The sequence below is a fragment of the Thermothielavioides terrestris genome, chromosome 2, assembly GCF_000226115.1.
Source record: "Thermothielavioides terrestris NRRL 8126 chromosome 2, complete sequence".
Taxonomy (NCBI): Eukaryota; Fungi; Ascomycota; class Sordariomycetes; order Sordariales; family Chaetomiaceae; genus Thermothielavioides; species Thermothielavioides terrestris.
In genome coordinates, this window is record NC_016458.1 from 24437 (window position 1) to 35965 (window position 11529).

Sequence of the window (11529 nt, forward strand, 5' to 3'; positions counted from 1 at the left end):
AAAGCCCATCCATGCAGGTCCCTCCGAGCGACCGAGACGGCCCGATCTTGCGGCACGCGGGCGTCTGCGAAACTAAGGGCTACTGCGGTCCGCACGCAACTAGCGTGGCGGGTCAAGGGTCGGCAATCAAAACACGGTTCTGCGATTTATCACGGGCTGCGTACGCCCATCGGAGGACCGAGTGCCATTCCTTGGAGACTACCTTATCCAGCCCTAATGTCGAATGTCTCCTCAATGGCTTAACTTCTTGGGACGTGGCCCATGTGGATATGTACATGCCATACCATACCTACCTAGGTACCTGCCTACCTACATCATGCTCCCCATTTCCCCCCTGACATCTTCAAAAGACGACAGTCTTAGACCCATTCAGAAAAACGCGGCGCTCCGCATACCACTTGACAGCCGCCGCGAGCACCTGGCTCTCGATGTTGGACCCCTCGTCGACCAGCTCCTTGGGGCTCATGCTGTGGTTGACGCGGGCGACGCGCTGCTCGATGATGGGGCCCTCGTCCAGGTCGGCCGTGACGAAGTGGGCGGTGGCGCCGATGATCTTGACGCCGCGCTCGTAGGCCTGGTGGTAGGGCTTGGCGCCCTTGAAGGACGGCAGGAAGCTGTGGTGGATGTTGATGATGCGGCCGGACATGGCCTCGCAGAAGGTCGGGCTGAGCACCTGCATGTAGCGGGCCAGCACGACCAGCTCGATCTCGTGCTGCCTGACCAGGTCGAGCACGCGGGCCTCCTGGGCGGCCTTGGTCTCGCGCGAGACGGGCAGGTGGTGGAACTCGATGCCGTAGCTGGCGGCCAGCGGGGCGAAGTCCGGGTGGTTGGACACGATCAGGGGGATGTCGATGGGCAGCTGGCCCGTCTTGGCGCGGAACAGCAGGTCGTTCAGGCAGTGGCCGATCTTGGACACCATGATGAGCACCCGCGGCTTCTGGGTGACGGGACGGATGTCGTAGGCCATGGCGTACTCGGCCGCCAGCGCGTCGAAGGGCGCGCGCAGATGCTCGGTCGACTCGGTCGGCGTCGGGCCGAAGTGCACCCTCATGAAGAACTTTTCGCTCGTCGGGTCCGAGAACTGCTGCAGGTCCAGGATGTTGTGCCCCTCGCGGGCGAAGATGCCCGTCACGGCGTGTACGATGCCCGGCTTGTCCGGGCACGACAGCGTCAGGATGTGGTCGTTAGCCATTGTTGAAATGCTGCTGCGGCTGGCAACGCTGAGGCAACCCGACTGGCCGGCCGCTTGGAGGGGGATGCGTTTGCTGTCCTTTGATTTGCGCTGACCCAGAGATGCGATGCGTCACAGGCCAAAACCAACCCCAATTTTGAATCGGGGCCGTCAGGACTCGATATGTGTCCACATCCACATTTGCTTGAACTGGCACGCTAAGGGTTAGGGTAACTCCTTAAACCTCGTTTCTTTTCTCTTTGTCAATGCGCATACATACCTCCCCGACGATGCCTGGGGTGGGCCGATATGGAGTATACGCAGGAGAAATGGGCCTCTGAGAACCCCCAGTTCGGAGCTCGTGAGCTCCAGGCTCCTTCATCGCTCCTACACTCCCCGTTGCCCCCATCGTGGCGGCCTGGCCTCGCCCTCGTCCAAGATTCCGATGTATCCCCGAAAGTCCGAGCTCGGAGTAGTTGGTCGTTCCCAAAACGCTGAGGGTGTGCATACCTGTTCGGCCCGAGAATTCGGAAACCTTGGTGAAGCATTTGTCGCCCGGCTCCTGGGGAACATCCATCCATTCTATATTGAATGGTACACCGGCAACAACAGAGAAACCTCCAATTCAATGTCATGCTGATCTCAACACTTTACACTCCGTGGATGTTATGAGGAGAAACCCATGTTTCATGGAGTCCATGCCTGAATTCGAGGGGCCTACGCCTCTGACCTGGGAGTTGAAGTCATCCGACATCGCATGTCCAGGTACGCTTTGCCGTTGCGTCACTGGCGCAGTGTGTATAAGAGTCGGGAAGCTCGCGATTTCCTCGATTCGTCTTCGGAGTCCCTCAGCGTTTATGTACTGCATTATGGACCGTAGTTAGCTGGAGGCCACTCATTCCTCGCGGTGTGTTAACTGGAGAGAGCTGGCAATCAGCTAAGGGCAAAAGGGGCAACCTTTCCTATTTAAACCTTCCGAGCCTTTGCAAGGCTGCGTGAACTCTCCCCTCTCTGCTCGCAAAGCTTTCGCCAATCGCAGGCCATTCAGGCAGAGCAACACGATGGTGAATGCAACTTCGTTGCAGCAATCCGAGCAATCCGGGGTTTCCTGGCCCAGTAGTTTCACGCTTCCCTCTGACCTTCCCCTTCAAGCTAGAGGTATGGAGTCCCACCCGTAACCACCAAATCTTACTAGTACGTGGCAGCTACCAAGTGCTCACCACAACAGAATCGGCCTGAGTCATTGACCGGGCCGACCGGGATACAAGTTGTTCTATTCTTCTGTCTTCATCGCACCGCGATCCTTCTCTCTTCGACGACCCTTTGCTTCTGTCTCAGCTGAAGGCTTTCATGAAAAACACCAAGCTTGCACCCGACTTCAACCACCAGCTTAGCACCCCATCGAACCCCGATGCCTCTCAAGCTCCGTCCAGCAACCGAAGCCGACTGTTTTAGGATCGGCTGCATCTCTCGGGAGGCCTTCCTCGGTTCGACTTCGAACGCCCTCTTTCCTCCCCACTTGTACTCCAAGTCCGAAACCGGTGATCCCGCTCTCGACGAATCGAAATGGAGAGCTGCCAGAACTTTGAGACGAATGAGAAACGGCAGCCCTACCTTTGTTGTCGTTGAGATCCCCGAAGACGGTAACGCGGAGGGGACGGTGGTAGGATACGCGCAATGGGATGCTCCTGCGGCAGCGTCGGCGCACGCATCCAAAGGTCACTGGGAAGACGACAGAGTCCCAAGCCCTGGTAGTCTCAATGAGGCCAAGCTGCTCGAGCTGTACGTAACGCTTGAGGCCGAGACGAAGAGGGTGCTCGGGCCGGAAGGACACAGCAACATGTATTGTAAGTGGTCTGCGACCCTCCGCCCATGGAGCAAAGCTGACCATTTACGTGGGCGCCAGACCTCTTGTCCGTCGCGGTCGATCCCGCCCACCAGCGGCGGGGCATCGGCAGGATGCTTGTCCTCCACGGGTTGGATTTGGCTGCCAAGGCAGGCTTGGATGCGTTTCTACATGCTACCCCTGAGGGCGAGGGCCTCTACCGTTCGCTCGGGTTCCAGCAGGTCGGGGAGCCGTTCGACCTGTTCGGCACTAAACACTTCTCGATGTTGTGGAAGCACCAGAGCGCAGCGAGTCCATAACCTCTGGAGTGCAACACATGAACAAATGGCCTCTGTCTACTGTCGTCCCATGTGAGAAGTAACGTGTATGGCTGTGGCGCTCCTGCCAAACGGGTATCACGAACTTATTCAACCAAGTCAGCTACTCAACTGAACTTTCCGCCAAGGGCCAGCTCTGTCGAGTAATTCGAGCAAAGATATCGATGTCTCGCCGGCGAACATGAAGCCAGCAGAAACCAAAGCAAAGCAACACATGTGCTCATTCCCTGCCAGAAAACCTAACACATGTCCTCATTCCCTGCCAGAAGATCTCCCTATGCGGCCCCAACCGACTCTTTTGGGTCACTCTTCTCCGTTGGAGTGGCGTCGCCGGGTGACTTCTGCTCATCGGCGACCCGCGCATGGATCGTTTTGGGGTGCGACTTGCCGGCGAGATCGAGGTAAATGCTCTTGACTGTCCGAACAAGCGTGCGGCGGCCCTCAAAAACCGGGAACAGGCCAACGCCAATAAACGAGCAGAAGATCCAAATGATGCCCACGGAGACCCAGCCGGTGAAGAACGGCTTGCTGAAGATGTAGCCGGAGCCGTACATGGGCATTGGCCATAGGACCAGAAACGCCAGCGTCTATGGATTTCCCTTCGTCAGCGGGCGGAGTTCTCAGTTACGGATGGCAGAGCAATACTCGAAGCAGGCACCCACCATAACCACTGTTGTGCTTTTGCTGATTTTCCCCGCACGCTGGAGCTTCTTCTGTTCCTCCTCGAACTCGACGCGTGTCTCGCTATGGCCGCCGGGGATCTCCTCGATGTCGAGGCCCGCAGCATCGGCGAGATCATGGTCGTCACCTTTCCGGATATCCATCATGGATTTCCAGTCGTACTTGTCGATGCCAAATATGGCGGTGAAGATAGGAATCAGCACGAGAGGAGAGAGGAGGGCGGCCACGTTGCCCGCCAGCATGGGGTTGTTGGAGCCTGTGCAGGCCACGCCCAGATCACCGCACTCCTTCTTGGCGGTGACGAGCCAGGCTATGAGGGCGCAGGCAAGGCCGAGGATCGGCGAGAGCGACGCCGCCCACTTGTTCTGGCCGGCCCAGATCAAGGCGAGCGCCGCAGGGAGCACCGCTGAGGAGATGATGACGCCCATCATCAGATACAGATACCCCATCGAGATGCCTGCGTACCAGAGGCCGACTGAGAAGGTGGCAATGAAGATGCCGTAGCCAACCACAACCACGTGGCTCATGTAGATGAGGCGCCTGCCGCTGGCTGTGGGGTTGAAGTAGGTGCGGTACAGATCGTAGGTGCAGATGGTGCTGACGGCGATCAGCTGGCTCGAGGTTGCGCTGGTGACGGCCATGAAGACGATGAGCAGAGTGGCGACGGCGCCGCCTTTCCCGAGGAGTGCGACGGCCGCGTACGGCAGAACCAGGCCGGCACTCACCTCGGCATCACTCATGCGGTCGGGATATGTCGGAAACCAAGGGGTATTTTCCAGGGACAGGGCAGTCAGGCCCATGGTGGTGGCGGTAAGCCAGGGGATGGCGAACCAGCACAGGCCGCCGAGAATGTATCCGGGGAGCGCGTGGACCGGAGAGGAGGCGATGGCCTTGTTGTAGTAGCCGTTGTCAAGGAAGACGGTGCCAAAATTACCTGTTTTCCGTCAGCCTTTCACCCCCCGGCCGATTGTTCCAAAAGACCGAACACTCACCAACAATGTTGATGACGAAGAAGATGGCGCCCTCGCGAGACCGCATAGTAAGATAGCTGCCATCCTTGTTACCGTCGACAGGGTGCCTGGCAGCTGCCTGCACTAGCAAATCGTAAACTGCGCTCGGGGAGCCCAAGACGTCGTGTGAGGCATAGGCGGTCAGGGCAAAGACGATGATGATAATCAGCAGAATGAAGGTGTGTATCCAGTCGGTCAAGATGGTCGCCTTTAGGCCGCCGACGAGTGTGTATGCGATGACACCGATGGGGAGGAGGTAAACTGCGGCGCGGTAAGCCCTGCCAATTCCAGTCCGTGCGGGAGAGGAGCGAATGCCTGCTTACTCGCAGCGATCGTGTGCATGCCGGTCAGGGCATTGACAGTGGCGGAACCACCGACGATCAGCATGAGAGATACGAGGATGTTCGTGGCCAGGCCAAAGACCAGGAAGACCATATGGGCGAAGGTGCCGTATCTCGCCTTGATGATCTCGAGGTACGTGTGGGCGTTGGGGGCCCGTCTCTTGAGCTCGATGGCCAGCGTGGCAAAGAGCAGAATCTGGACGGTCGCGCCCGAAGCGTACCAGAAGGGGCCCGAGACGCCGTAGCGGTAGCAAACGCCGGTGCTCTGGAGCAGCGTGGCTGCCCAGGTCCATGACGAGACGACTGCAGATGCGACCAGGCCCGATTTGACGGTGCGGCCGGCCGTGTTGAACATTTCGGACGTCTGGAGCTCCCGGTTGTACCGGCGCAGGATGGAGGTAACGAGTATCATGCCTGCCCTGGCATCAGCAGGCGTCCCGCTGTCGAGCACGCCGGATCCCCGACCTCACCTAGTGCAAAGGCGCCTCCGAGACCCAGCACGATGCCGTAGCCGACGCCCTGGCCGAGGGCCGCGCTTGCGATGTGCTCCTGGCTGGAAGCGGAATGAGACATCCTGGGCGAGACAGCCAAGCACGGTGTACCAGCACAGGAGGTCGGGTAGAAGTCCCTTGACGGTTCGAGGAATAGAGAGATGAACCCGACAGGACGGAAGCAGATGTAGTTGGTATTTATGTTTACCACGGGCGTCAAGATGCTGCGCGCTTCCGGCCGTTGGCCGGTTTATGAACGTTATCTCAGATGCACGTAGGTTACACTACATCCCGGCCTCCCCTTATCTCCGGGCTGTCGAACAGCGGGCAAAACCGCGGGTGCTGCGGAGGTTGTCCCGGCATCCTGTCTCTGTGGACAGAACCAGCGTTCTGGTGTGCGAACAAGCCACCTCCATGCAGAGCTTGGGGAAGACAGGGGCCCGTCGTCGGTTCCCCCACGTTCAAAGAATTCGTGGTTATCGGTCGCTCCAACCAATCCTGTATGAACAATCTCCACAGGGGTTCGGGGCGAGAATCGGGGTTCTGCCATGCGATTATCAGCCCGACCGGGCGGCGCGCGTGCTGGGGATGCATGCGGGTGGAGTGCGGCGACTGCCGGCGCCAAGCGACCGGGAGGAAAGCCGGGGCAGGCAAGTCAGACAGAGATAAGGAAAATCGATCGGTCATCGGTTTGGGCGGCGGTCCTGTTCCGGACAATCAGGAGCACTCCGCCGCGCAGTGTTCCGTATTCAGCTCGGCCCGCAGTGAGACATATCTCGCAGTCAGTGGCGCTCCTAGTGCGAAGAAGGGAGATATCACATCGCCGCCTCAAGTCCCGTCCCGAATGGTTACTGGATGGAATTGGCGAAGCAAAGCCTTGATCTTGACCAAACGGGAGGCGAGATAAGAGAATCCCAACTGGGCGTGAGAATTACTGTGGTTACCGTGTAACTACCTGAAGTTAGCCTCTTCCCTTTTTATTCGTGGTTTCAAAACGTCAAGCAGTCGTCCACACTCGGATCCCAGATAAGGAAGAGGAAAAGAGAGATAACAAGTGGGGATCTCAAGGTGGATGCGTTAAGGCATGAGCCAATGGACGCTAAATCCACAATGTGCACTAACTGAGTTACTGCTAGCGAAATCGAAATACGGAATAACTTCTCCGTGCAAGTTGCGAATTTCCCTGATGTAAACGCTGTCTTGTCTGGATTGCCTCGGAGAAAACGTCCTGTGGGACGCTGTCGCTCATCCAAGGTCTTTTGAACCGCTCCCAGTCAAAGAAGGCGTCTTCGGTTGCTCAACAACTGCAATTTACACAACACTATTGTCAGCCCGTGTTGGCCGGATGTGGCTCCCTAATGCGCCCCGCTTCTGAAAGTTCGTTCATGATGTGTGCCGCAGTAAGTTCGTGTGGGGGTTCTTCGACGTGCTTCAGGCAGCAGGGGCACGCGGCAACACGACCAGACGCACTGCCGACGACAAGGTCTTCAGTGAGCATCAGGTAGGTATGGAGTCAATTCGATTCATCAGTGCATGGCCTGACTACCAACCAAGGTACACCACAGATTGAGGACGACACTTCCCATCAGCATGGGTAGACGTTAAAGAGGTCCCGCCAAGACTAATTTCGGCCAATTGTCGGCTATATTTTTACAACGTTATTACGTAGCCACCATCGCCAAGGCGTTTGCTCTATCGCTAAGGGTTAGTTCGCTAGGGGTACGGGGGACGGCGTCAGCCCCCCGCTGGTTAGGGTTTGGGTTAAGGTTAGGATACGGGTTATGGTTAGGGTGCGGGTTATCCTCGTTTTCTTTTTTTTCGATTTGGTTAAGTTTTCGTAGAGTTGTTGCGACGAGTCTTTACGATTGTTGTTGATGTTGCTCGAAGTCGTCGCGGCCTGCTCACCCCTTGGCGATTTGTAATTACTTGTACACGGCAAAATCCGAAATTAGTCTTGGCGGGACCTCTTTAACGACGACCTCAGCATGTCCTCAGGAGTTGGGACCTTTTCCACTAGCATTGGCCGGGACAGCCGCCCAATCGGAACGCAGCGACGCACCCGGGCCGCCTGCCAAGATGCCAGGGAGAGTGAACCATGAATCCGGACCATTATTGCTTCCGCTGATCGGCGGGGGCTCCGAGTGCACCGCCCAATGTTCCGACTCCCGCGAGCCTGATTAACGCATCCCGTCACGACAAACCTCGGCCGCGCCGTGAACCTGTCCCCTTTACGGTGGATGATGGGCTACATTCCGGCAGCGAGCGCAGCAGGGAGATTTTAACCCGCATGCGGCCACCATGGCTCGCGACGAGACAAAGAAGGGGCTCCTTCAGGACACCGAAGGACGGCCGCCGGACAGCGACGGCCACGAATCAGACTCGGACCTCGAAGCGACTGACTACCTCGACCGTGAACCCGCCGACCAGCCCCGCTCATTCTCCGCGCCGACCCCCCGGAAACAATGGTGGATCATACGCTGCCTGGGCCGCCGCAGCCGTTGTTGTATCGGCACCTTGGCTGTTGTCATCGCCGTGTTCATCTTCCTCAGCGCCGGCGGCGCGTTTGTGTTCAAGAAATACCAGGAAGAGCCCCCCTACGGCCAGTCACCACCGTGGTATCCTACCCCCAAGGGCGGTATTGCCCAGAGCTGGGCGGCCAGCTACGAAAAGGCGGCCAAGTTGGTCGGCAAGATGACTCTGGCAGAAAAGGTCAACGTCACGACTGGCACGGGATGGCAAATGGGGCTGGCCGTCGGCACGAATGGGCCCGCCGTCCACGTCGGCTTCCCGCAGTTGCAACTACAGGACGGCCCATTGGGCATTCGGTTCGCCGATAACATCACGGCGTTCCCAGCGGGCATCACTGTCGGCGCCACGTGGAACCGGCAGCTGATGTTTGCCCGTGGCAAGGCGCACGCCATTGAGGCGCGCGGGAAGGGCATCAACGTGCTCCTGGGCCCTTGTGTCGGGCCGCTCGGCCGCATGCCCGCTGGCGGCCGCAACTGGGAGGGTTTTGGAGCGGATCCCTACCTCCAAGGCGTGGCGGGCGCCGAGACCATCCGGGGCATCCAGAGCGAGGGCGTCATGGCCACCATCAAGCACTTCATCGCCAACGAGCAGGAGCACTTCCGGCAGCCGTGGGAATGGGGCCTGCCGCACGCCATCAGCGCCAACATCGACGACCGCACGCTGCACGAGTTGTACGCCTGGCCGTTCGCCGACGCCGTGAAGGCCGGCGTGGCCTCCGTCATGTGCTCGTACAACATGGTGAACAACTCCTACGCCTGCGGCAACAGCAAGCTGCTCAACGGCATCCTCAAGGACGAGCTCGGCTTCCAGGGCTTCGTCATGAGCGATTGGCTGGCTCAGCGGTCCGGCGTGTCGACGGCGCTTGCCGGCCTGGACATGACCATGCCGGGTGACGGGCTGAGATGGGCCAATGGCGAGTCGTTGTGGGGCCCGCAGCTGACCAAGGCTGTCCTGAACGGCAGCGTGCCCGTGGACCGGCTGAACGACATGGTAACACGCATCGTGGCGGCGTGGTATCAGCTCGGCCAGGATGACGAGACCAAGTTCCCGCGTCAGCCTCCCAACTTCTCCTCGTGGACAGATGATCGCCTGGGTGTCCTGGCGCCTGGGAGCCCGAGCCCGCAGGACGAGGTCGTGGTCAACGAGTTTGTAGATGTGCAGGCCAACCACTCCATCATTGCCCGCGAGGTGGCTGCCCAGGGCACGGTGCTGCTCAAGAACGAGGGGCTGCTGCCCATCAGCCGCCAGGGACTCGACGAGTCCAAGCTAGAGGCCAGACGGAGGGTCGTCGAGCAGTCTACCGGGAAGCGACATGATGGAAAGTTCAAAGTCGGCGTGTTTGGGGAGGATGCGGGACCCGGGCACGGCCCCAACTACTGCAAAGACCGCGCCTGGTTCGTCTTCTCCTGAATTTCCGTTGTCTTTGTTGGGTGGAAAAGCTTCCCCAAATGACTAACGAACCATCACAGTAATCAAGGCACGCTCGGCTCCGGTTGGGGCTCGGGCGCCGTCGAGTTCCCCTACCTTGTCTCCCCCATCGAGGCTCTGCGCAAGCAGTTCGACAGCTCCAAGGTCGAGCTGCACGAGTTCTTGACCAACAAGCCCTTGATTGCCAGCAACGACAAGGCCACCGTCGACGACCTGGATCTGTGCATCGTGTTCGCTAACGCCGATTCGGGCGAAGGGTTCGTCAAGTGGGACGATGTGAGCGGCGATCGCCCGAATTTGGCCCTGCAGAGCGGCGGCGACGATCTGATTGTTGACGTGGCATCCAAGTGCGGTGGTGGAAACGCGGATGTCATTGTTGTCATCCATGCCGTCGGCCCCGTGTTGATGGAACGGTGGGTCGAGCTGCCCAACATCAAGGCAGTGCTCCTGGCCAACCTCCCCGGTCAGGAGTCCGGAAACGCACTCGCCGATGTCCTTTTCGGCGACAGCAACCCATCAGGCCACCTCCCGTACACCATTGGCAAGTCGCTGGCCGATTATGGTCCCGGCGGGCAGGTGCTCTACACGCCCAACGGTGTCGTTCCCCAGCAGACCTTCTCTGAGGGGCTCTACATTGACTACCGCTACTTCGACAAGCACAGCATCGAGCCCCGCTTCGAGTTTGGGTTTGGGCTCAGCTACACCACATTCACCTTGAGCAATTTGCGAGTCACACCCCGGAAGAACAAATCGGCGCTGCCTGCCCCTCGCCCGAGTCCTGCGGCGGAACCACCCAGCTATCCAACCACCATCCCCTCCAAAGACGAAGCGCTCCTCCCGGCCGGGTTCCGCAAACTCGACAAGTATATCTACCCCTATCTCTCGCCGGAGGATGAGATCGAGACGGGAGCGTATCCGTACCCCGACGGGTACGACACGGTGCAACCGCCGAGCGGCGCCGGCGGCGACGAAGGCGGCAACCCTGATCTGTGGGCCATCTACGTCGACGTTGCCGTGGACGTGAAGAACGACGGGCCGGTCGCGGGTGCGGTGGTCCCGCAGCTGTATCTGGAGTATCCCGCCAAGGAAGGCGTCGACTTCCCGGTCAGGGTGCTTCGGGGCTTCGACAAGGTGTATCTCAACCCCGGCGAGATCAAGACGGTGCACTTCGGCCTCACGAGGCGCGATCTCAGCTACTGGGACGTCATGGAGCAGAATTGGGTCATGGTCACCGAGGGCCAATATACGTTCAGGGTCGGGCAGAGCTCGCGGGATTTGGTGCTGGATGGCAAGTGGTGATTCTAGCCATTTCTTGGTCTGTCTGTGGTCTCGGGTTACCCTCTATGCTTCTGCGGTCGGGAGTTGGAGTTGGGCATCTGCATCCCCCCATGTCTTGGGCGTTTGCTTGTTTTTTTGCGTAAGGTTAGACCTTTCTTAGTTTCAAGGAATCTAATATTTTTGTGCCGCCAGTCGCACCGCGTCGGACAGCTGGACAGACGCTACCGACGCTAGGGTGATCGGGACAGGAGGAAACGGGGAAGAGTTAGAGTCGTTAGTTGACTTGCATGATGTGCCCTAGCTAGGGTTAAGATTGATCAGGGTTAGTGCGAGGACGTTCATTAAAGCATCATGATTGAGCACCATGGAAACATGGGGGCCAGGCCACCTCGACTGAATTTACCAACATTGTGTGAGGTGTGGTTCCGAATCACCAG

General features: G+C 58.8%; 4 protein-coding genes across 4 annotated transcripts; 2 read left to right on the forward strand and 2 right to left on the reverse strand.

Annotated features, from left to right (window-relative positions):
- Positions 1–79: 79 nt before the first annotated feature.
- On the reverse strand, positions 80–1543 carry THITE_2111163 (uncharacterized protein). The gene has a single exon (XM_003651117.1). The coding sequence runs from the start codon at positions 1190–1192 to the stop codon at positions 344–346; it is 849 nt and encodes a 282-aa protein (XP_003651165.1). The 5' UTR covers positions 1193–1543; the 3' UTR covers positions 80–343.
- Positions 1544–2351: 808 nt separating this feature from the next.
- On the forward strand, positions 2352–3650 carry THITE_2111165 (uncharacterized protein). The gene is made up of 2 exons (XM_003651118.1): positions 2352–3018; positions 3078–3650. The coding sequence occupies exons 1-2, from the start codon at positions 2583–2585 to the stop codon at positions 3314–3316; spliced, it is 675 nt and encodes a 224-aa protein (XP_003651166.1). The 5' UTR covers positions 2352–2582; the 3' UTR covers positions 3317–3650.
- THITE_2049108 (uncharacterized protein) lies at positions 3610–5939 on the reverse strand (the record flags this gene model as incomplete). The annotated part of the gene is made up of 5 exons (XM_003651119.1): positions 3610–3921; positions 3997–4949; positions 5008–5286; positions 5349–5780; positions 5837–5939. 5 exons carry the CDS (start codon positions 5937–5939, stop codon positions 3610–3612), a joined length of 2079 nt encoding a protein of 692 aa, XP_003651167.1.
- Positions 5940–7985: 2046 nt separating this feature from the next.
- THITE_2111169 (glycoside hydrolase family 3 protein) lies at positions 7986–11480 on the forward strand. The gene is made up of 2 exons (XM_003651120.1): positions 7986–9780; positions 9856–11480. The coding sequence occupies exons 1-2, from the start codon at positions 8156–8158 to the stop codon at positions 11111–11113; spliced, it is 2883 nt and encodes a 960-aa protein (XP_003651168.1). The 5' UTR covers positions 7986–8155; the 3' UTR covers positions 11114–11480.
- Positions 11481–11529: the final 49 nt, after the last annotated feature.

Excerpts from the sequence above, each read along its gene's own strand:
- THITE_2111163 (XM_003651117.1), bottom strand. The coding sequence starts at position 1,192 with ATGGCTAACGACCACATCCTGACGCTGTCGTGCCCGGACAAGCCGGGC.
- THITE_2111165 (XM_003651118.1), top strand. The coding sequence starts at position 2,583 with ATGCCTCTCAAGCTCCGTCCAGCAACCGAAGCCGACTGTTTTAGGATC. Across the intron at positions 3,019-3,077 it reads AGGACACAGCAACATGTATT|ACCTCTTGTCCGTCGCGGTC; the intron begins GTAAGTGGTCTG and ends CGTGGGCGCCAG.
- THITE_2111169 (XM_003651120.1), top strand. The coding sequence starts at position 8,156 with ATGGCTCGCGACGAGACAAAGAAGGGGCTCCTTCAGGACACCGAAGGA. Across the intron at positions 9,781-9,855 it reads TACTGCAAAGACCGCGCCTG|TAATCAAGGCACGCTCGGCT; the intron begins GTTCGTCTTCTC and ends GAACCATCACAG.